At 38.1% G+C, this 23,678-nt stretch overlaps 4 protein-coding genes across 5 annotated transcripts; 1 reads left to right on the top strand and 3 right to left on the bottom strand.

Annotated features, from left to right (window-relative positions):
• Positions 1 to 5,339: 5,339 nt before the first annotated feature.
• On the top strand, positions 5,340 to 10,718 carry LOC141587029 (uncharacterized). The gene is made up of 11 exons (XM_074408445.1): positions 5,340 to 5,524; positions 5,613 to 5,734; positions 5,855 to 5,912; positions 6,000 to 6,043; positions 6,230 to 6,310; positions 6,592 to 6,662; positions 6,771 to 6,881; positions 7,406 to 7,488; positions 7,731 to 7,947; positions 9,030 to 9,113; positions 10,482 to 10,718. Exons 1-11 carry the CDS (start codon positions 5,497 to 5,499, stop codon positions 10,543 to 10,545), a joined length of 963 nt encoding a protein of 320 aa, XP_074264546.1. The 5' UTR covers positions 5,340 to 5,496; the 3' UTR covers positions 10,546 to 10,718.
• Positions 10,719 to 11,204: 486 nt separating this feature from the next.
• Positions 11,205 to 12,862, bottom strand: LOC141587030 (33 kDa ribonucleoprotein, chloroplastic-like). Its single transcript, XM_074408446.1, has 4 exons — positions 12,307 to 12,862; positions 12,126 to 12,227; positions 11,669 to 11,977; positions 11,205 to 11,494 (listed from the first exon to the last, which is right to left on the bottom strand). The coding sequence occupies exons 1-4, from the start codon at positions 12,739 to 12,741 to the stop codon at positions 11,429 to 11,431; spliced, it is 912 nt and encodes a 303-aa protein (XP_074264547.1). The 5' UTR covers positions 12,742 to 12,862; the 3' UTR covers positions 11,205 to 11,428.
• A 532-nt stretch (positions 12,863 to 13,394) lies between these two features.
• LOC141587028 (uncharacterized) lies at positions 13,395 to 16,362 on the bottom strand. Of its 2 annotated transcripts, none has more exons than XM_074408443.1 (4): positions 16,120 to 16,362; positions 15,652 to 16,034; positions 14,412 to 14,580; positions 13,395 to 14,262 (listed from the first exon to the last, which is right to left on the bottom strand). In XM_074408443.1, exons 1-4 carry the CDS (start codon positions 16,238 to 16,240, stop codon positions 13,832 to 13,834), a joined length of 1,104 nt encoding a protein of 367 aa, XP_074264544.1. In that variant the 5' UTR covers positions 16,241 to 16,362; the 3' UTR covers positions 13,395 to 13,831. The 2 variants fall into 2 exon arrangements, with proteins under 2 accessions (XP_074264544.1, XP_074264545.1); XM_074408444.1 differs by having other exon boundaries at positions 16,194 to 16,311.
• Positions 16,363 to 18,127: 1,765 nt separating this feature from the next.
• LOC141587027 (uncharacterized) lies at positions 18,128 to 23,121 on the bottom strand. Its single transcript, XM_074408441.1, has 3 exons — positions 22,703 to 23,121; positions 18,863 to 18,970; positions 18,128 to 18,660 (listed from the first exon to the last, which is right to left on the bottom strand). Exons 1-3 carry the CDS (start codon positions 23,024 to 23,026, stop codon positions 18,349 to 18,351), a joined length of 744 nt encoding a protein of 247 aa, XP_074264542.1. The 5' UTR covers positions 23,027 to 23,121; the 3' UTR covers positions 18,128 to 18,348.
• Between the last annotated feature and the right edge of the window lie 557 nt (positions 23,122 to 23,678).

The raw sequence follows: 23,678 nt of genomic DNA, 5'->3' as shown, positions 1-23,678 counted from the left end.
TGATTTGTGAGGGGATATATATAGGGGAGGAAATGTAAACAATTGATGGTAACATACCATGTGTTCTTAGTCGACAATATTGACAAGTGTTGGTCACATTTCCTCACGAAAAATCGGTCCATATGGACTCAATCGGGTCCATTTTGATTTTCGACATTTGACCCACAAATGCTTATAAGTCTTATATTTAATTATCTTATATAATTAAATATTAATTTGATTATTTAACACTTATTAATACAAATTACCCACTAATGACTACTCAACTATTAAGTAATCATTAAACCATTTTATCACTATAAAATGTGTCAATGGAACCCTTATTAGCTAATTTTATAACCTCTTGTAAACTTAAATAGTTAATTACCTCCACCTCAAAACATACACACACAATGTATAAAATTAATTAATTAACTATTAATTAATAAATTCTAATCAATATTTATTAATTAATTATCGTATAATTAAATAATAAATCCCCTTGGCCCGAGTTCGTAACTCGTCATCAAATAATATATTTACACGACTTAAAAGTCTATATATACAAGGTACTAATTATAATATATCTCATATAAATAATGAGTTTATCCATTTGGGCATCATCCTATAGGTGTGACCTAAAGGGATCAGCTGATCACCGCTGTCACACGACAGTAATGTCAAACTCTAGTCAGCCAATCATTACCGATTAACGTTGCCCAGCTGACAAATATATATACCACTTTGTAACACCCCCATTAATTGGGAAGCCTTTGGCAACGCCTAACTAATGAGAGTTCTACATATCTCGGTTTCTCGAGAAAATGTGTACGAGACAACAATTGAGAAAGCAAATAGTATAATTAAGTTTAAATGTTAAAGGATTACAAATTACAAGTCTCAAATTCAAAATCAAATGTTAAAGTTATACAACCAACAATATTCAAGTACTATATCAAAATGACTAGGCTAGGTGGCACCCTCTAAGTATACGGACTACGCCAATCCTCAAACTGGTCATCATGCATAAAAGCTAAACCTTTAAAATGACTGATTTGTTTTTATTATTCTATCGTTTGATTATTAAATTTGGTTTGAATTGTCTACTATGATCATGATTTAAATATATATTGATACTCCCTTTGTCTCGATCAATAGTTATCTATTGCTTTTGGCACAAAGATTAAGGAAATAAGTATGGGTGAATTTGGAGCACACAAATCACTCAATCCCACATACACATGGGATATGGCCCACAAAAGGTTACCAAAAGTGGAAATAGATAACTATTCAATTATACACCCCCAAATGGAAATGTATAACTATTGACCGAGACAGATGGAGTATAAAATTGTTTTTAAGTTTTCAAGCATTTTGATATATTAGCATTGATTATTCACTTTGATGAAATATAGCTGGGAAAACGCCTGAGTTACTCCCCACTGATTGTGGCTGTTTATTTATAACATGACAGGTATTGGTTTGATAGGATTCGGGTGTGAGCTAGCGAGTGGTCAATTGGGTCCTACTCTTTGCTATTATTAAGCTATGTTTAGAACCCTTTTATAAATTTTGGTTTTAATAAGTCCTTTTTTTAATACAAGTGACGAGTTGTAGCTATTATATATTTTTTTTTGGGGGGGAGGGGGAGGAAGAGGAATGTTAGTTCTTATATTAATTCCAAAGACCAATACAAATTTAGAGCAACATGACCAGACTAGCTAGTTACACCTACCATACAAGCTTTCAATCCTTGTCTTCCAAGATCACATCCAGTTTCGATTGATCAAGTGCGGAAAATTTGCGAGTAGGTTTACGAGCAATTTTAGGCGATTTTGATTTATTCTTACTTGTACTAGAAAAATTAAGATCAATCGCCTTTATGTTATCTCATTCTTTAGTCTAGCCAAAATCACAAATTTTGGTCAAATGGTTTGGAATCTTTTAATATATAATAAGCAATTTGATCCCCTTCTCCTTGTGATCGGCCGCTTACTTCACTATTTACATTGGTTAGTATCTTTATGGTATTTTTGAATAGAGATACAACGACGTAGCCATGTCAGTAAGTGTAAGATGTCGGTGTAAAATGGAAAAACGTGTTTATGGTTTAGAGGTTAGTTGAAAGTAAAAGGTAATTGATGCGTGCATTTTATATAGACTTTTTGTACCGTATTTTCACGCATTTCTATGCATATTTCGTAGTATTAAGCTACAAATATCCCCCGAATTGTCTACTTTGGTTTCTCTTGTCCTATTTGCAGGAATGAACCAAAGAGAAGCGGAAACAAGCTTAGAACATGTCCATATGCATGCATTTAGGAGATGAGTTGAGTCAGAGCTTGGAAACAACTAATTTGTGATGCGCATAGAAGTAAGGTAGCTAGGCGAGCAAAGGAAGAGCTTCATACAACTAGTGCCTACTTTAAAGAGCCATAACTCGAGTTCTAAAATTGATATTCAAGTGATTCTAATTTTAGATGAAAGCTTATCCTCTTAGATTTCCAACGCCATGAAAATCGCTTATTTCCGACAAGTAACGAAGAAATGGCGGCCGTTTGAAATTCAGTGCGCGAAGCAGGAATTACGCGCTGGAAACCACTCGATCAGTACTAAAGTCCTCGATCGAGTCCTTTTTGTGTTCGATCGTGAGGTGCTATTATGGAGGTCCTCGATCGAGTAGTTGAGTTACTCGATCAAGAGGTTTGGTTGGATTCTTCCTCGATCGAGAAAATTGAAGATGCTCGATCGAGTGTTTTGAGATCTGACGTGAGATTTTCTCGCGTAAACTTATTTTCTAGATATTTTAAGTTCTATTTAGGTAAAATAAATATCTCTCCTATAAATAGGAGAGACATAGTTAGGTTTAGGGATCTCTTTTTGACCTTTTCATTCTGTTCGACGCTTTGCTTCTCTTTTCCGGATCTCAAACTTTTGTAATTCTTTCTTCTCTTTTATTCTAAGTTTTATTTCTCTTTCATCATCTTTATACCATGCTTACTATTGTTTTATCTTCCGTTCTTATTTTATTCATTGTTATGCGTAGCTAATTCTTTAATGTTAGGATTAGGGGAACCATGGTAGTATAGCAATGATGCGATAGTTGGTTTAGAAGGTTTTGTTGTGAGAATTGTTTCATTAGAAATATAACTGTAATTATTAGGTTGAAAGCATGCAACTGAAGTAATTAAACCGGTTAAATCCAGACCTAGATCGAGAGATTGGAATGAATAGACCTCCTATGGATAATAGACTACACTAATGAGGGTGAAAGCTAAGTTAGTAGTATTTTAGGGCGGATAGCGGACCGAGAGGACCTTTCCATTATCCTTCTCACATCAGACCGACTGACCTACCTTTAGCTGATTTGTATAATATCATGGTGAACCGACATCCTAGCATCTCTCTTTCTATTTTCCCTCAATCCTTGCTTTTAATTTAGTTTGTTAGTTTAGTAAAAACAACTTAAACTCCCTACTTTGTGACCGTAGACAGACCGAATAACGAGTAGATAGTGACCGCCTCCATGTGGATACGATACCCGACTTGCCTCTGCTGCATTAGTTAGAGCCTGTTGATTTTATTTTTGATAGGATTGCGACAGCCGTGTCATTAATTTTGGTTGTAATACCATATTTTAAAACTCTTGTGGTCCAAATATATTGAATGTTAGTGTAGGAAAAAAGGTGCAGATATCAGTTAGTTTAGTTGGTAAAGTCATGAGAGGCGGTGCTTATAACCTTCGTTCAAATTCCATTAGCATAAAAATCGTTCTTTATGGCTTCCTTTGCATAAAGGGGGGGGGGGGGATGTTTAAATTAGGGAAATGATATGGTCACTACACGTTTTGTTAGGCATGTTACTATTCACCGTCTCACAAACATGAGTGACATTAGTAATTTATGTAACACCGTACCACCATTAATTGGGAAGCCTTTGACAAGGACTTCCTAACTAATGGGAGTGCTACATATCTCGATTTCCCGAGGAAATGTGTACGAGACAACAATTGAGAAAGCAAATACTATAATTAAGTTTAAATGTTAAAGGATTACAAATTACAAGTCTCAAATCCAAAACCAAATGTTAAAGTTATACAACCAACAATATCCAAGTACCATATCAAAATGACTAGGCTAGGTGGGACACTCTAAGTGAAGGGACTCCTCAATCCTCTAACCCGCCATCATGCACAAAAGCTAAACCTGTAAATTAACTGCTCCCCATATGACCGGAAATATCATATGGATCACCACAAATATTTAAAAAACATTAAGGGCCAGTCTCAATAATACGAGTTACAAATGCAATTAAGAATGAAAGAATCAAACTTGAAGAGTAATTCCTAGAAATCTAAGCTTGGTCTCCTTACTGGGGTTTTAGAGAAGTTTTTGGGGAGTTTAGATGTGTTTGTGTGTATTTTAGAGAGAGAAAAACATTGTACAAGGTATATATAACAAGGCATAATAACATGGAGCCCAACTCGCGATTTCTGGATCTTGACCCGTACACTCGGTCGGGTGCTCGAAAGCACTCGGTCGGGTGCACCAGCCACTTGGCCGAGTGACACCTAAACAGAACCTGGATTTTATCCCAGACGACACTCGGTCACTCAACTCGGTCGAGTGAGTGCCACTCGGTCAAGTACACTGATGTACTCGGCCGAGTGCACTGTTTGAAAATTAGGGGTATTACAATTTCGGAGTTGCTTTATACCTTCCCTTAAATTAGGCAACAATGTTCCTAGGGTCTCTTCTGGTTTTGGTGTTGTTTGGAGTTCGGACTGTGGTGTCCTCGTCATGGGCTCCGAAAAGTGTATCGCTTGATTGGAGTTGCGGTTGAGGAGTAAAGTGTGTTTAAAGTCTGGGGTTGAACATTAGTGTTGGAGATCATGGACACTTTCCCATTTGGTGTTTCTTCGTCATATAGGAATGTAAATGATCCGAGTCGGCTCGTAGAATCCTCAAATTAGCTTGGTTAAACTCAACTCGAAATCGGCCAAAGCTGATCCGAGCCGATTTCAAGTCGAGATGGACCAAATCCGAGTTGATTTCGAGCTTAGTAATGCTCGGATCGGAAGCTCGTTTAGGTTCGGGGTTTTTTTTTTAATTTAAAAACGGTTTCTATTCTTAATAAAATGTTATTTTAGCATTTATGATTATGTTTTTATTATATTTGATAAATATTTTATATTTGCATTTTTCATAAAATAATTTTATAATTAATTAGATGCAAAAGATAAAGAAAGTTAAGAAATTAACGATTTAATCAAGCTCGAGTTAATCTCTGGCTTAATCCGAGCTGATTCTAAGTCCAACTAAACTCGAGTTCAAATCGGCTGGGTTATCCCCTAGTAGGTTCCCGTTGGGCCTTCTTGACATCTCCTTATCCGGGATGAATATAATGAAGTATCCTGTTTGACACCCCTAATTGCGAGGAAATACCCAGCAAGGGAAGGGTCAAGGGACTATAGATTATCCCAGCACACATTCATAAGTGATATTGATCACTAAGTCGATGCGAATGGGTGCGCCACGGATGATAGGCAAGTAATTCGGAGTCCTACTTCCTTTTTTAATACTTGCCATTTAAAATCATCTGAATTTATCCTTTCTCCTTTTTCCTTGTTGCAGACATTGCTGTTAATTTCACAGATGGCATGTTCAAGGGTGTCTACCATGGCAAACAATGCCATGTTCCTGATATTCAAGCTGTTTTAAGCAGGGCATGGTCTGCTGGTCTTGATAGAATCATTGTAATTTACTTTACATCCCACATTCTGTTTTCCATCAAATTCAATGGTTTTGTTAAATTTGTCTTGAATTGAATGATTTTAGTTGCAATTCAAATAATGCATGTTTTTAACTTGGGTTAGGTCACTGGTGGATCACTGGAAGAGTCGAGGGAAGCCCTTGCAATTGCAGAAACTGATGGTTTCATCATCTTATTCTGCTTTCGTCATTGCTTTTAACCTGTATTCTTGGTGGTGTCATTTTTTAATCCATAGTTGTGTGTGTCAGGGCGCCTGTTTTGTACTGTTGGCGTGCATCCGACTCGATGCTCGGTATGTCATTCTGCTGTTTAATCTTTATTTTACTTTTGGTGTAACTGTTCACTTAATAAATGTACTTTATGGCTTGCTCTATGGTTATTAGTAAAGGACTGAAAAGGGAAAAGGGAAAAGAGTGTGATTTTCTAGCTAAGAGTATTTTTATTCATTCGATTTCTGTAAATTGTTTTGGTAATGAAGGAATTTGAAGAAAGTGGTGATCCAGAAGGGCATTTTCAGGCACTTCTATCATTAGCTAAGCAAGGGGTTGAGAAAGGAAAGGTGTGATTTCTTTGTATGAAATTGCATGTTCCACTTCTTTTCGGGAAATTATTGTGCAAATAATTATGGAACTGACACGAAATGGCTAGCTGTTTTGCGTGAAATGATTCTCTTGACGAGGAAATGTATTGGGCATTGTTAGAAGCTCAATTAGGGCCCTAAATGCGAGAAAGTGTTTTGTTTCTGCGATACTTTTGAAAGCTTTTCATTATGCCTGTTCAGATTGGCTTCTTCAAATAAATTGTGTAGGCCTTGATTTTTTGAATTATTATTCAAGGAAGGTCGTGGCAATAGGTGAATGTGGTTTAGACTATGACCGGCTTCAGTTTTGCCCAGCTGATATCCAAAAGAAGTATGTGGTTGTACCGTGATCATTCTAGATTAATTATTTTCTGTACTTCTGAGTGCTAATTGATTACTTAACATTAACTCTGCTGATAATTCGTGTTTATGGACATAGGTATTTTGAGAAGCAATTTGAATTAGCGCATGTGATGAAGCTACCGATGTTCCTTCACATGCGTGAAGCAGCAGCAGATTTCTGTGAGATTCTAGATCGCAACAAAAGCAGGTCCGACTTGTGATTGATTAACATTGATTCTATTCACGGCTTTGCCTGCATATCTAACCTCGGATACAAATATTTTTATAAACTTTCTGTTCAATATGTGAAACCTACCTAAACTTATGAAGCTTTTCGTGGTGGGGTTGACATAATTGCTTATACCATGTCCTGATTTGTGACTATTCCGTCCAACATAATTAGTGAAAGGAGCAAGATTTAAATTATACACATGAGTGTGTTGTGCCTTGATTGTGAGCATTACCTAGAATCGAGGGTGTATGTTGAAACTGGAGCTAAGAATCATCAGGTGAACTGCGGAGTTGTTCAAATGGATCTGAATCTTTTTTCCAAGATTTGGTGTAAGCTTTGTGCTTCATTTGGATTAATGAATAGGGGCCTGGAAGGAGAAAAATTTCAATAAATTCCTTGTCTTACTTATGTTACAATTTACATTTTCGCAGATGATTCTAACCTTTTGATTTTCCTAATATCCAGGAAACTGATATTGGTGGTGATTCCACGTTTTGCAGTTTTGTTGCAGGAGTCGCACATTCGTTTACTGGAAGTGCAGAAGATCGCGATAAACTACTATCATTCAGTAATTTGTATTTAGGTTAGTGCAGTGTCCATCCCATCACATTTTTGTGATATGTCTAGTTCTTCAATGTAACATTAAAAGATCAAATGCTTCTTTAGACTCATTTCTTCATGGAAGTTGATGATTTTGAAATATGAATTGCTAATGAAAGACCATGTGTGAATAGAGTCAATAGACTCATTTTCCCCCCCGGAAGTAGGGAACTCGTAGCTTATTGCTTCAATTATTTAATTCCTTTCAAACTTTGTTACAAACAGGAGTTAATGGTTGCTCTCTTAAGACAGCTGAGAATCTTGAGGTGGTGAAAGAAATTCCTGTGGACAAAATGATGATTGAAACGGATTCACCATACTGTGAGATTAAGAACACTCATGCAGGAATTAAAATGGTCAAGTCAACGTGGCCATCTAAAAAGAAAGAGAAATATGATCCAGAGTGCCTTGTCAAAGGGAGAAACGAACCTTGCCAAGTCAGGTCAGTTTTATGACTTTCATCTATTACTGAAATTGTAACTCAATATGGCATTAAGCTTTTGCATCATGGTCATGTGGGTTGCATCCTCTTTTGACGGCAGTGTGTTCTGTTGGTTGACTTGGACTTGGTCTAGTGCCCCTACTCTTTTGTCGCTTGTTTCTTACAATGATACAACCTTGTGGTTCCTTGCATACGATTCTGATGGGACTTCCGAAAATAAGTTGGTGGATATAGAAAAGCTGACAACCTGCTTTATCTTAGAATCATAAAAATCTACATACATTTGAGGATTTATCCAAAGGTGGTTTGTTTTTCCAGTTTCAAGGCTATCTTGAAGCCTGAAGAGTAGGGGCATCAGGGCATGTTAAACTTTATGGTCTTTTCCAATTGTCCGATAAAATGCATGTTAGAGAAGTGTAGAATTATATATCGGCGTTGGCTATCCAGAACCAACAAGGGTCAGTGGGCCACAGGTCATGGTATTTTCAGGCAGGTGGCTACCTGAGGCCCGAACTTGTATAGATTTTCTGTTAAATATTCTTCTCTGCCGATTTTCCTCTATCTTTCGTGTGGAAGTAAGTTTTATTTGTGCTTTTTAATTCGAACAAGTTATCGACTATACGGGTTTTCCGTCATAGTACTCCGTATAATTTTGTCAATAAAATATATTATTTGACATTTAAGGCTTCCTTCTTCCATGGTCTGCACAAATTTTGGTAATTTAAGAAAATCATCGACATTTGTGTTTAGTTGGGATTCAACCGACGTTAAGGTGAACTTGGGGTGCTATAATGTGGGTACGGGAGTGTAGAGTACACGCTCACATAAGCGTTAACTGGGTTTACGAGTTTTGGTCAAGTGGAAAGTAAGGAATTTACTTATGTAAAAAATTGGCTGAAGGATCCGAAGAGTTTGTGGTACTTTGGTCTCGGCCCCGGTGGCCCTACCGGTCCTTATCCATAGGAGTACAGTGACTGCTCATACTTAACCAAAATTTTGGCCATTTTGTAACAGTGTTTATGTTCCTATTGATTTGATAGATTTTACCAGTCAGTGAACGTTTACATGTCTACTTTGTGTAGGCAAGTTCTTGAGGTTGTTGGTGGATGTAAGGGTATTGCAGATATAAACCAGCTGTGTACCACTGTTTACCACAATACCTGCAGGTAATTTCTTGAGCACATTTTCCGGCATGCAAAATTAGATGAATGTGATAAATCCTCAGTGACAATATTGTACTGGAACAAGTTGAGCGTATCATATAAACTAAAGCGGAGGAGGATCTTGTCATGCTCAATTCTGCTCATTTCTGGGTTTTGAAAACTCATCTAGTCATGCATCCATGCATAATAAAGTTGTATAATGGTTAGAAAAGTGCAAAACATAGAAATCTGATGATGTATGCTTTACATTTATGTTACTTTTTGCTGTTTATGCATTATTATATACGGAGCAATTAAAATTGACAAGAGTTTTCTAAGTCAAAACAACCTCTTTGTCTTGTTAATAGAGGGCAAGACACCTTACATCCGATCTCCTGTTACCTAGATGTTTGCGGGCTATCATGCTCGCACTCAGGGATGAGGAATCGACACAGCTACATTGATAGAGACTTTGTTCCTCAAAATTATAAAAAAAAAAAAAAAAAAAAAAAAGATAAGACCTGACTCATTGGAAAAAAAACCACCTGACAGATTGAAAAAATAATAGGGAAAAGTAATTTAACATTGAAATTTGCCTATGAAACACAAATTATAGAATAAGACCGTCTAATATTGTGAGACGGTCATTTTGCTGGTTACACTTATTTATTACTATCAGAGATGAGTGTATTTACATATAAAATGACTGTATCAAATTCTAGAACGACCTTACACAAAGGAGAGAAGAAATTACTTTTCCACTTCCTCATAAAACCCACAGCCAACAATGTTTGCCTCTATTAAAAGCAAGGAGGATATATTCTCTCCTCATGCCGCATAAATAAACTCACAGCCCTACTTCGTAAACTCTCCTTCCCCTTCACCTTCATCAATGGCTTCCCAGCTCCCGTATTTTTCTCTTCGGCTGCTTTCAGTCTTTGTACCAAGTAAACTGCCAAGCCCGTTAATCCTAAGCGGGATTTCCCGTGTCTGCACTGGGGTGGGGTCATGTCGAATTGTCGACACAGGTATGGCATGGTGGTATGAAGAGTTCGAGCATCATAGTTTGCAGTAGTGTTATCATCGTTATTGTAGGAACACAAGAAAATTGAGTTTTTTGGTTAATCTCAGGGTGAGACGGATCTTACACAAGACTTACACTTAGTTTGGATGAATGATTTTTGAGGAACCATCCTTTCTCTATCCTGTCACCATCGCTTCCATTTTTTCCCTCTCCCCAGTCGGATGTCCTATAATGCCTTTTGCTGAAACTTGAATGAAGTGTAAAAGATGCAGAAAAGGGTACTGAAATCTTGTGTGCATAATTTGCTGCTCTTGTTTTCGTTCACAGACCAATAGTTCTAACCTCCAGTGGTTCGCTGTACGATGCAGGGTTTTTTTCCCTCATGATTTGGACTCTGTTGCTGATGGTCTTCTTGCTGGTAAAGAGATATAGTAAATTGGGCTCCCGTTACAATTTCTCACATGCTTCAAATTGGTTGCTGATAAATCCGATAACTTATCCACTTCTGGCTTCAAAAGATGTTTTGCTAGAATTCTGCGCTGTTTCTTCTGTAATTTTGTCTTCTTTTTATCATCACAAATTCTCATTGAAGACATGACATATCCGTCACAAGCTGAAGACGGATACCATTTTACCTCACAATGTACCCACTTTTTCTCTCTCTGCAACACTATTCATGTGGTCCCCTTTCTCCACTAACCCATTTTGTTACCATTTTATCTCACAAAATATCCGTCACAAATGGTAACCCGTCACAAAGGAGACCAATTGTTTTATCATACACGATTAACGAGTGCTTTATCATTATAGGAAGCCTGTGAGTCTGTGACAAGTGAAAAGTTGGCAAAGTTTGCGCAGTTTGCATTACATTTTTTATTGTTTGAAATTGTAATCTACTGCAAATGGCACTTCTACGGAGTACTCGAATTTGCAAATGAACCATATTTCAAATGTTGCCCCTAAGCCACGAGGTTTCTCAGTCGACGAAGCAGGTTGTTTAAATTTATACGGAGACTAGGGGGCGGGGCCCTGATCCCCTCGTCTTGCTTTCGTTGGTGGTACTCATGACTCGTATTTGAAATCTCTCTCCATTAAAACTAAACCTGATTCCCTTCACACCAAATCAAAAATTATTGCAACTGTATATGTTAGCTTTGGACAAGGGCGGTAAAAGTTACACAAAATAGACTTGCAAATACATGCAACTCAGAAACAGGAACTCTTCAGTTTCCCACGCAAAAAATAAAGGGCCGGAGAAGTCATTCAAGCATTTCATTTCTCTGAGTTATTAGTAGTGGTACTCAACTCTGCAGCATCAGCCTGAGTTGGGGCGACTTTTGTCAGCTGCAATATTCAATCGTAAAGGTCGCCCATCTAGCTCCTAATGCGGCATCAAATACAAAGTTAGCATTCACCTTCTGTGAATCACAGATACAACATAGCTAATTGATTCATATCCAGATCCAGATCTAGATCTAGATCTGCCCCAAGAGTATTGGGTCCGACAGGACTAGGTACTTAACCATCCCGAAGTCAAATTTGAAACTGGACTTACCATTCCATTCATGGTACTTAAGGCGGATTGTGCAGCATCGGGTGATGAAAACGAGATAAAGCCAAAACCCCGAGATCTTCCAGTTTCTCTTTCATAAACTACCTTGGCACTCACAAAACCTGGTTGCTCTGCAAATGCATCCCTAAGGCCTTGTGTTGTAACGCTCCATCCAAGATTACCAGCATAGATCTTATGAGGCGTGTCTACAAAGCTTTGGTTGCTAATCGGGAATTTGTCCCCCATCATATTCCGCTCACCTCCCCTTGGAACTTCCGGGAAGTTCACTCTTACCGTTCGGCCTCCAATTTGCTGCACAAATATCTTCTGTGTAACTTACATGGAGTACTACTGTTTATGGAGACATTTGAGAAAACAAACACGAGACTGCCAACAACATTGGGATATGCACTACCAAGATTAATTGTTTAGCTTGAAAAATTGTACGAGAGGAACTTACAGAAGCATCGAACATACGGATGGCCTCTCTTGCCTCATCAATGCTTTCCATTATCACAAATCCAAACCCTCTGCTTCTATCAGTCATCTTATCATATATTATCTGAAATTTAAAACAAACACTAGGGTCTCATAATAATCTTATTGTGAGACAGTGTCACATGGTATTAAAACCAATGTACCTCAACAGACTTGATATGACCAGCCTGTGAAAAGATATCAGACAATTGAGAAGAAGTCATAGAATAAGGCAAATTTCCCACATAAAGCCTCCCATCATCACTTGCTGCATTAGGAGCTTTCTCATCATTTTCTTCTGAATCTCTCTGAACTTCATCTGCTTTCACATCAACAGGGTTCTCTACCAATTCATCAGAGAAATCACTTTCGACATTGCCGAAGGCGGAAGAAGAAGAAGAGTGACAGAGATGAAGAGGGAAGAGAAAGGGAGGAGGATGTGAAAGAGTGAAATTATGGCGTTTTAAAGTGAGGGATTTAACCAGAGGTTTTGGGGATAAATGGGTGAAAGAGTGAAAGAGGTGAGCATGAAGAGGAGAGAGTGAAGTTGAAGAGGAAGATGGTGTGACAATGGAGGTGATACAGGCTCTTGATGCCATTGTTGCCAACCACACAATAATATAAACACTAAACAGTCAAGTGTTTTGGCAAATTCATCCGTAGAAGATGATCGTTTCCCTCCTTCTCTATGGATAAGGCCTAAGGGGGTTCAGGTTTTCTTTTTTCTCTCTATTTTTCCTAAAAGCAAGTCTCCCTTGTCACAGGCAATATCCGTCACAAGCTTGCGACGGGTCAAGTATTAATCATGTGAGTAGATAAAATAAATAAAACAAATTGTTACTCTAGACACTATGTTTTTATCTTATCTATACTCACATGAGTAATACTGCTACCCACTTGCGACGGATATGCCTAAATACCTTACGGTAAAACAAGAAATAACAATAACGTTAAACAATACCTTACGGTAAAACAATAGTTACGGAAAAGTCGATAGTTAAGGGGCACACCATAGAAAAAACCCAAATATTTTTAAAAAGAGCTTTTTTTTTTCTAAAATATTTCATTTCTCCACTATCGTTTATTAATCAACTTTTAGATTTATTAATTAATGAATTAAGTATCTTTGTGCTAACCTAGTTAGCAGATTAACTAACGGAAAAGAAAATAAATAATACTCTGTATAAATAACTAAAATAAGCATGTTTTATGATGACGGCAAGTACCTCAGTCTCAGCACTGCTCGAACTGCTAAATCAAAAAATAACTCTATTAAAGATGTAACTTCGACCATTATATTAGAACTGCAAAAAAAAAAAAAAAAATAATAATAATAATATTCCACAACTGTTTTTCATCTTATGACGACTTCATTACATTGTGCAGAAAATTGAACTCGATGAGTAGTATACAACAGGATTCCAACACTGCATAAAAATGATTTCTCATTTCAGAAATAAATAATTCCACAACACTCTTTTTCTGAAAGGTACGCGTCTCCCACTTCACAATCTGCAGGACTGTCATCTACCAGATTTAACGTCTTCAACATAGCTAGAGTACATCTACAGGGTTCCCAACTTATTGACTCCTTTCATTATTGTGGAGGGAACCCACATCTTTTGCCAGAGAGCTAAACGGCTCATACAAGTGGCTCAACCGAAACACAGCTGCTACAGAGCATGGAAGTCAAATAGAGTTGACCGTGTCACCATCGCTACTGTTACCGTCACTGTCACTGCTACTTTGACTACTTCCACTGCCACTTCGGCTACTGCTTGCGCTACTCTCACTCCCACTGCTCGCACTTGAGCTGGATGTTTGCTCTTCCTTTTCTTCCTTATGCACCAGGGCTCTAAGAGCGGCTGCTGCATTGCCGCCCATGACCCCGTTGTCGTCATTAACGTCCACGTCAGCAATCTCATCATCTGTGTCATTTTGATGAGGCAGGTTGATGTCGATTCCCGTGAATGCGGCAGCCGCACTTTTGTCAGGCCCAAATGCTTCGTCATCATCGTCATCGTCATTCATGATGTCCAAATGAGCTTCTAGATCAAAATCTGGGGATATAGTAGCGTTGTGTTCAGGAGGAGGAGACTTATCGCTTCTAGATTTTCCTCCTACACCAACAAACGTATGAATAAATGTGTATGTTAAACATGTATAGGCATCTATACCCTGATTCATAACACAGGCAAGACGGGGAGGAATGTTTAAAAAGAAACATCCACGAAATAGGAAAAAGACAACATATAAACTCAAGTCATACCAATATCAATTCGCTCAACTTCACCGATATCAATCCGCTCAACTTCGCCGATATCCATTCGCTCCACTTCGCCGATATCCATTCGCTCCACTTCACCGATATCCATTCGCTCCCCTTCATCGATATTAACTCGCTCAACTTCACCGATATCCATTCGCTCAACTTCAACCTACAAGGATAGTAAATAATGAATAAAAGCACTGAAAAAAGACTCAAATAAAAACCAATGTTACATGAGATGATGGGCAAATAAAATGCTATTCGGATCTACAAACAGAAATATAGGTATCTGTTAATTAAGTCAAAACACATTCATCGCAGGATTCGGTGTTTGAATCTGATTTGTAGAACGTTGCCTAACCTATAGTGGGTTCAAATATAAAGAACAAGAACTAGGCCAACCAAACCTGAACTATGCAATCAGGACAGCACTTCATAGTGGCGGTTTTCCTAGATAGAAGACATCTTTCCATGAAGCAACTTACATAACAGTATATCACCTATCACACTTGTTCTTCCAATCTAGGCCTACATCATGCCCTCTAAAGTTCCTCATCGTCCACACAGAACAAGAAAAGGGGAAAAAGCACATTTGGTTTAATAGACACACCACAAGAAGCGACGGGGTGAAAGGAGCAAGGCAAAGGCAAAGAGGCAGAGTGTTTTTGCAAAAAAAAAAAAAAAAAAAAAAAAAATAAGGACTTTCAAAGGATAAGTTTGTGCAGCAACACCCTTAAGCAGCCTCAGTCAGCATGGTAGTTCACTCGAGAGAATTATCTACTAAACAAGTAAACATGGTGCTTTTTCACCTATTAACGAAGCGTTCCCAGATTGATTCACAACATACTTCCCATTTCCTTCAGAAACTGATCCTAAAAATTACTTTGATACTTCCCTAGGCAACCTAAAGAGCTCCTGCAAATAACAAGGTTGGGGGGGGGTTGGACGTATATAATCTTCCCACTTTCTAGCAACGCAGACAAATAAGTTAAGACAATTTAGCATACATCCGATTTAGGTACCCATGAGGGCCAAGAGCCGCATACATCCAATTTGAGCTTTGTGACCAAATTCCAAAGACATTACTAGCTAAGGGAACTGATATGAGCAAAAATCAACCAAATGCACCATAATCTTACCCTGTGTAGATCCAATCCCCTTACCTTGCAATTTGCGGGAGTCCATAGGACACTGGGCTAAAAGACAAGTCAAGGAAAAGAAAGTAAAAATAAAGACTAACCGAGAGAGGCTGAGGCGGAGGCAGAGGAGGTGGGGGAAGTGGACGAGGCGGAGTAAAGGTAGAAGGGCGGGCGGAAGCATTGGGTTTGGGCGGCACACCTCGTCCTAAGGAGGGTGAGGAGGTGGGGTCCAGCGGGGGGTGTTGTTCACCAGGAAGGCGGCAATGTTTCAAGCGATTAACAGAACGATGAAGACGTTCGAGTCGGAAAGTAGAACCATCAAAGTACATAACGGCGTCGTTTTCGTTTAAAGTTTCACCAGTACCTTCGAAATTGAACTTAGGTTTACCAGGTTGAACATGATTGTGCTCCACATTGATCTTGTCTTTCCTCCTGTGTAAGGTTCCTGGTTGGGTCTTATCCACCGACGCCGGCATAAAATCATCTGCCAAAATAAACAAACAATTAAAATTGATTAATTAATTGAATGATTGAAAATAATAGAAGAGAGTTTCGGGAATATTAATTACAGCGAAGAGTGGAGATTTTGGGAGAAGGTTGAGGATGGTGATCTTTGAAGGAGGAACCAAGAGTTAAAGTGTACCATTGATCGGGAATGGGTGCTGCGTTTAATCCCTCTTTCCTCGACATTGTGCTACGTTGATGTTGATGATGATCTTGTTTGCTTGGGATTTGATCTTTCCCTATGTTTTTACCGGCTTTCTCTACTTTGATTTTTTAAATTTGGAAACAATATACAGACTACTTGCTTACTTTCCTTTTTCGGATATTCTATATGATACCCCTCAATTTTTCGACTTTCTACATGGTACCCCTACATTTTGTAAAACATACATGGTACCCCTAATTGTTATCATTATCCCTAAGTGTACCCTTAAACTTTATTCTCCATCAATTAAACTCAGTTTTAGGTGTTAGGTATTGACTTGGACGCGTAACCAAACTTGTCAATTATTATAACATGACATAAGGACTCTATTGGGCTCAATATCCATCTCGATCCTAATATTTGTTGATATATATGGGTTAAAAAGTTTTTGACGGGAAATTTATTGATTCCGTGCCAAATTATCACGTCCAAAGATGGATATTGAGCCTAATAGAGTCCTTATGTCATGGGATGATAAATGTCGAGCATTGGCGTCAAGTAATCATTTAACGCTTAAAACTGAGTTTAATTGAAAAAAAAGTTTAGGGGTACACTTAGTCATAATGACAATAATTAGGGGTACCTTGTATGTTTTAATTAATGTAGGGGGTACCATGTAGAAAGTCGAAAAATTGAAGGGTACCATGTAGAATATCCCTTCCTTTTTTTGTGTTTTCCTCAATTGTAAGGGGAAAAAAAAAAGATTTTCTCACTCGTTATATCTGGACTTATTAAACGGGTTGGGCGGATGGTTACGGATTTGATTATTCAGATATGAATAAAATACCGAGGTGTGAATTATTTCGGGTTTGTCAAATACGGGTTTGATCATTGTGGGTTTAGATTAAATACGGGGTTTCGGTATATTTCGGATTGTATGGAACAAGTTTATATGGGTTTCGGGTGAGGTTAGAGGTTAGGCTTAGAAACGGGTAAGATGATGTAACAAACCGATTTAGAAGAACAATTTAGACAGCTACTCCATCCCCTTCTTAATGACCTCCCACTATCATTTTACACAAACAGTAAGAAGTAGAATAGTATGTCGAAAAGTAAAGAGAGAAGGTAAACACGAGTCATAAGAACTAACTATATAAATTACGGACAAGTAACAAAAGTGGAAGACCTTTTTGTAAATTTATAATTTAAGAAACACGGAAGATGTTTAAGAAGGGTACACCAATTATTGTACCAATTATTAAAGTGTTCTATGTTTGGTGAAAACTCTAAACAAGTCTTCTTTGACGAAATTTAATCCGTCGTCGCGAGCATCATGACTTTTCACAAAAAGGAGAGGAGACAAGGTGGCCCAAATGTCTTCCCACTCACCTTTTGAAGGCGTTTTGTGAGAGAAAAGCGGTATCTCAGATTCTCGCATGACGGATATTGCCGTCACAAATGAGAATTTGAGATGAAAAATTCATGTCTCTTCTGACAGGACGATACTCATTAAACCTAAGTTTGTATGATATTTCATTTGACAAATTGCCTTTATATGTAAACAGTACGGAATGACAGTCCTCCCAAGGCCACAAAAAAATTTCTTTACAAGATATGCTCATAAGTGTGGCTCATTTATTGAGAAAATGGGTGATAATTCATGAACTCGAACCTCATGTTACCATGAAAGCAAATTAGCCGTCACGGTAAATACTAAATAGGGTGACCACTGACTAGTTTTTTTTGTCCGCAGCGACCACTGACTACTTAGTATGCTTGTTTGCAGGTTATCTATGATACACTTCAGGGGCTCTCTTAGTTTCGAGTAGCAGTTGACCTACTTTAGTATACATGCCATTTTCCCAGAATGATGACTGATGACACGATGATGAAAATCATTTCAGCTACAAACTAAACTAAGGTTTAGATAAAGCAAACAAACATCAATATTACAACATTGCATACAAAACAGATCCAAGTTCAACAAATTTCCATCATTGTTCATATGATCTTGCTTGGTAAAATTACATGATAAAATGGAATCACAAGGAATAACAAAGCCTTTTTACAAATTTTCTCCAGATACATACTGCACAAGTCAAATAAGCTTTCTAGCCCTTGATGGGATGAAACAAAAGATGCAGCATAATCAGAAGAACTTGTTGAATTGATCAGTGAGGGACTGTCGCAGGTTAGAATATAATCCGAAAAGTGAATATTGGCGAAGGTTCTCCACTTCATACCATGAGTTAAGCACTGAGTAATGCTTATCTGTACCAGAAAACGCTAATTGTATCCCGAGGCTGCAATCGACGGAACCTCCTTGACTCTTGCAATTGCTCAGTTTTATTCCACATTCCTGCTTGTTTAGGCACACAATGTTGGAGCTACCTTGACATGAAGCACAACCATCCCTTTTCCAATATAGATTTTGTAGCCGGCCTTGCTTAAATTCTAATATCTGCGTCGTCATAGCAAAAGTAGCAGCAGAGAAACAATGAGTTTTGTACCAATCATGTTAAAATATGCAAACAACCCAAATCCTTATATATTCCTCATTTGATTAAAGGGTTAGTGGGTTGGTGTCACTTATGAGACTGCCTCATGTAGGTTTGTGTCAGAAGTAATGTGACTGCAACAAAAAAATGATGTGGCATACTTACGAGAGTGAAACTAGTCACTATATGGGAACCATCTGAAACTAAAGCAGGAGGAGATCTCGCGGCATACTTTGACCCTGCAAAAGCTACCACGTAACCACCACCTGTCATCTGAGAAAAGAGATGAAAAACATGGTTGAAATGAAAATGTATCCCTATACTAAAAGAGTCCAACTAACGAACGAAACTCTTATTACGAAGGAGGAAGACACATTCGATAGCATGGAATGGAATGGATTAGAATATGAATCTATAATGGTATGAGGTTCTAAATCCATTCCCTCATAAACTTGTTTGGTTCATCTAAAAATTGTAGAAGGGAGGAATGGAGTTTGATACCAAGGGGGGAAGTTGGGTATGAGATTCTAGGGGGTTGGAATGGAGTTAGAATCCATTGGGTATCTAACTCCATTCCAGATCTAACTCCATTCCAAAAGACTCCAACCAAACATTGGAATGAAGCAAATCCATTCCAATTCATTCCAAGAGAGCCAACCAAACACCCCGGGGCTGTTTGATTATTCTTACAGCTTGGCAACAATGAATTTCTGACTAGCGTTCAAACCCCATAACCATATTTCAGAGATATTTCAGGCCCTTATATGTTACCAAGATTCTGTTAAGAGGTATCTGCCATAGGCATGAGTCCAAGTGCTGGACACGGTTATTTCATTTAAAAAAAAAAAAAATCCTCACACATTTTTTGGCCTAAAATGAAATATACAAGTGTCATACAGTATGGGTCATGGAGCATGGGAGGTAAATTTACAAGTCGAGACAGTATAGCCACTTTTTGCAATTAAGTAATTTTCTCAGGACAAGCCATGAGGGATCAAAGGTATTACGATGCACAAAGTTACCTGCATGTGTATTCATGCTGGAGTACTACAAGTAAATGCAAAATTCCTAAGAGGTCACAACACCTTTTTCAACTCATTGCTAAAAAACAGCAATTCAAAGGCCAATGTAGCAACTACTAGCAAGTATCCTGTAGGCCCAATGTATATGGGATATTCCATAGACCACTTCCCTCCCTCTCCCTCCCTGTAGAGCTCACAGAGAAAATTTTTAACCCATAAGGTAGTTCTTCACAAGACACCTCTAGTTAGCCAATGCGCCAAAATAGGTAATTGGTGTTCCAGCACAAAAGTGCATTTTAAACTTTTTCACTCAATCCAGTAATAACTAAGAAGGATATTCATAAAGTGAAGAAGTTCATCATAGAAGGATGAGATGGTCTCTAAGAGGCTTAGTTTAAATAGACGTGTCTCGAGCATACACAAGCCCAAGTATTAGTGGGCTCTAAAACGCCTTGATGCACCTTGTAGATAAGGGCATAGCTAGTCCTTTCCATGAGATGGTCACCAAGAAGGATATTCACTTTCCATGTTTTTTCCTTCTAATTAATTAGTATGTTATTATGCCCTTTCCTTCGCCACATTATCTCTAGTTTTTACTCCTTTACATTTTAGCCCTTGTCAAAATCCACAGAAACATATTGTTGTACAAAATATGTCTATGAATCACACACCTTCACCTCTCACCATATTCCCGCAGTCACTCATCACCTTGTCAAGCCTTTAAAACTAAGCTAAAAGGGTTGATGCAATAATATGTCTTGGCACATACAAATAAATGGAAGGATAAAGACACCCACAATTAATAGTGTCTAATTGTATGTTCTCTTTCTTCCTTTTCCAGTCTTTACCACTCTTTTTCTTTTCTTTTTTTTTTTGCCTCCCTTGGAGTTTCATAGCTTCTCGGCTGCATGCTGCTACAAATTCTTGTCAGCACTAGCAATCACCCCTATCTGACCAACTGCCAGATTGTCTTTGCTGGTGTCTCCTACATCCCCGGAGCTCCGAAGAACAAAAACAACACTATTCCAGTACCTCAATGGTGCAGCAAGGGGGTTGGATATAGGCAACCTTACCGCCACATGACCCATAATGAGAATTTCGGTGTAGAATCGGTGAAAAACATCGAAAATATTCATAAAAAACTTCGAAGCATCCATAGGTCTATAGCAGGGAACGGCAGTTGGTAATTATGGTGTAAGCGGAATTGCTTCGCGAAATAAAATGATGTTATGGTTGATAGGGTACTAGGGTAAATAGTTCAGCAGTAGAGGAGGTCACCACAATGCATGCTCATTAAAGCTCGTGATGAGTCAACGCAAATACGTGAGGAGTCAATACGGTTGCATGAGGCATGAAGGCGACGAGTAAGGGGCCATCAAACATGTGAGGCTAGTTACTCTTACTGAGCTGCAAGTGTCGGACACAACATGGTGTCGGAGTGTGGAGTACGGGTATTTTCCGTGAAGTTTACGATTTTATTGGTCTAAATAGAGTGTCGAAGTGTCGTGTCATGTCGGACACTTCTAGTGTGTCGGACGCTAAAAAGTGTCGGACACGCAACAACCCGCCAAAGGGACATGTCGGAGTAACATTCATGTGAGGTAGCTAGTGATGTTGTTTAAGATGGCATGTGGCCTTGTTTGGATTGGAAAAGAGGAGGAAAAGGGATGGGAAAGTTTTCCCTCCAAATCTCTCCTTTGCCAAAGAGAACTTAATGTACCTTAGAGAAGGGAAATTGAGGGATGCAGTTTCCCGTCTCTCCAAATTCCTCCACTTCTTTTTGGCTAACTAAACATAAGGAAATCAGCTTCCTCCATTCCCCCTCCCACCTTTTCCCTCCAAATTCCCCTATCCAAACACACTCTAAGAGAAAAGAATGTCACAGAGACAAGTATGTCATTCCCTTCAACACACATCAGCAAGAAAAAAATATTCTTTTGAAATAAATTGCCAATGAGGGACAAGGTTTTCTTTTAAGTCTATTCCACCATATTTGACATGAATTTTGTCGCCCAAAGCTAGTTTTGCACTTATATATAAGGAACGACCATTCAAAAGTGTAGTTTTATCCTCTAAGCTGGGGGCCACTGAAATTAAACAACAGGTGTTTTACAGGACAGTAACTATGAGCATATGAGCAGCATGTTCACAAGCCCTTTTGTTGAAAGCGACAATATCAAGGCAAGGTCCTAAGAATTATAAACACTAGAGCCATAAACAGACAGCTTATGGCATCGTATTCCAGGAAAGAATAGAGGAAATAATCCACTTCACTAAGATAACCTACGGTAAAGGCATTCGACGTTCTAGAAGTACCACCTATGACGAGGTAGCATGTTGTACACATTTTGAAGACAAAGACACTAGTCAGCCATATTCTGCCCTGTTAAGCAGAACTCACACACACAATCCCCTAAATTACTGATTAAACGCATAACTTAGCGTCAGCTAAACTGAAACAAATGTACAAAGGACTGAACCAATACCATGGCTTCCATATACTTAGGCTGCTAGGATCAAGATCAAATAAACAACTACCAAATTACCATTCACATAACGGCCACAAACTAAACCTATCGACCGTGATCTATCCCAACAGAATTGTAAGACATGGTAATCAAGAAAACAACTTGTAGACATCCTCACAACTTAACCTTCTGTTTCACCCTCCTGAAATCTCTATGACATACCTACTTTAGTATTTCAAACTCAATTATGTAAGAACATTACCCAGATTATTGGATCCACTCGATAAACAATGACAACCCTTTCCTTTGAACTACTCAGATAAATAGTACAATCAGATCCAAAGGGTAGCAATAATTGTATAATAAAAATAACCTTTTTGGATCATTAAAATCCAAACAGCCCATAATCAAAAACACTTAAACATTCACAGATAATGGTGATAACAAACAATTTGATCAGTATAAAGCTCAAAAATCTACAGAATTAAACAAAGAATAATAAGAAAAGAAATTACCGAAGAAAGGGAAGAAGAGGGGAGAGTGAGGAGGGAGATCTCGTCGACTTTAGGGCGGAAAAGGGCAAATTGGGCATTTCCAGAAAGAGAGAGACGCTTATCACAAGGAGAAAGCTGAAGAGATAGATTATTATTTTGAAAGAAAGAGTTTTTGTTGGTGGCGAAGGCAAATCCTAAGGTGAAACCGTCGTCTTTTTGGACGGTTGTATCCTTGCAAGGGGAGTATACGCGGTTGTTGTCTCCTCCCTCGACTACTAGTGTTGACATAAAATATATTGTTAATAGTGCGATTAGTAAAATTGGATTGTTAAGGTTAGTCGCCATTGTTGTGGAAGCAACTCAAGCAAGGGTGGTAGTTGGAGTGAGTGATAGTTGTAGTTGTAGTTGTAGTGGAGTTTCAAGTTCAAATGGAGGAGGATGGGGATTCAGAGTTTCAGGCTTATAGTCACCGGCTCACCGCACTCTTCAACTTCAAAATCATAAAGGTATATTCTAGATAATACTACTCAATTTTTTTACTTTCTATGTAATACTTTTACACTTTTTAAAACAAAAACATAACATAGTATCCCTAATTATTGTCATTATTACTAAGTTTATCCCTAAACTTTATTTTCCATCAATTAAACGCAGTTTTAGGCGTTAGGTAATGACTTGTACGAACTTGTCATTTATCATCTCCATGACATAAGGACTCTATTAGGCTCAATATCCATCTCGATCCTAAAATTTATTGATGTATATGGGCTAAAAAAATTTTGACGGAAAATTTATTGATTCCTAGCCAAATTATCACGTCCAAAGATGAATATTGAGCCTGATAGAGACCTTATGTCATGAGATGATAAATGACAAGCTTGGTTACGCGTCCAAGTAATCATTTAACGCCTAAAACTGAGTTTAATTGACGGAAAATAAAGTTTAGTGGTACATTTAGTGATAATGACAACAATTAGGGGTATCATGTATGTTTTAA

Source organism: Silene latifolia, chromosome 6 (assembly GCF_048544455.1).
Source record: "Silene latifolia isolate original U9 population chromosome 6, ASM4854445v1, whole genome shotgun sequence".
Lineage (NCBI taxonomy): Eukaryota > Viridiplantae > Streptophyta > Magnoliopsida > Caryophyllales > Caryophyllaceae > Silene > Silene latifolia.
The sequence above is the reverse complement of the archived record's forward strand: the minus strand, read 5'-3'. Positions and strand labels throughout refer to the sequence as shown.

Coding starts and splice junctions, on each gene's coding strand:
- LOC141587028 (XM_074408443.1), bottom strand. CDS start 16,240: ATGTCGAGGAAAGAGGGATTAAACGCAGCACCCATTCCCGATCAATGG. Junction 16,035..16,119: donor CAAAATCTCCACTCTTCGCT/GTAATTAATATT, acceptor TTATTTTGGCAG/ATGATTTTATGCCGGCGTCG. Junction 14,263..14,411: donor AGTTGAGCGAATTGATATTG/GTATGACTTGAG, acceptor TTGTTGGTGTAG/GAGGAAAATCTAGAAGCGAT.
- LOC141587027 (XM_074408441.1), bottom strand. CDS start 23,026: ATGGCGACTAACCTTAACAATCCAATTTTACTAATCGCACTATTAACA. Junction 18,971..22,702: donor CCTCTTCTTCCCTTTCTTCG/GTAATTTCTTTT, acceptor CTCTTTTCTCAG/ATGACAGGTGGTGGTTACGT. Junction 18,661..18,862: donor TAGTGACTAGTTTCACTCTC/GTAAGTATGCCA, acceptor ATGACGACGCAG/ATATTAGAATTTAAGCAAGG.
- LOC141587029 (XM_074408445.1), top strand. CDS start 5,497: ATGCGAATGGGTGCGCCACGGATGATAG. Junction 6,044..6,229: donor TGCATCCGACTCGATGCTCG/GTATGTCATTCT, acceptor TTGGTAATGAAG/GAATTTGAAGAAAGTGGTGA. Junction 6,663..6,770: donor CCAGCTGATATCCAAAAGAA/GTATGTGGTTGT, acceptor TTATGGACATAG/GTATTTTGAGAAGCAATTTG.
- LOC141587030 (XM_074408446.1), bottom strand. CDS start 12,741: ATGGCATCAAGAGCCTGTATCACCTCCATTGTCACACCATCTTCCTCT. Junction 12,228..12,306: donor GTCATATCAAGTCTGTTGAG/GTACATTGGTTT, acceptor TTTAAATTTCAG/ATAATATATGATAAGATGAC. Junction 11,978..12,125: donor TCCGTATGTTCGATGCTTCT/GTAAGTTCCTCT, acceptor ATATTTGTGCAG/CAAATTGGAGGCCGAACGGT.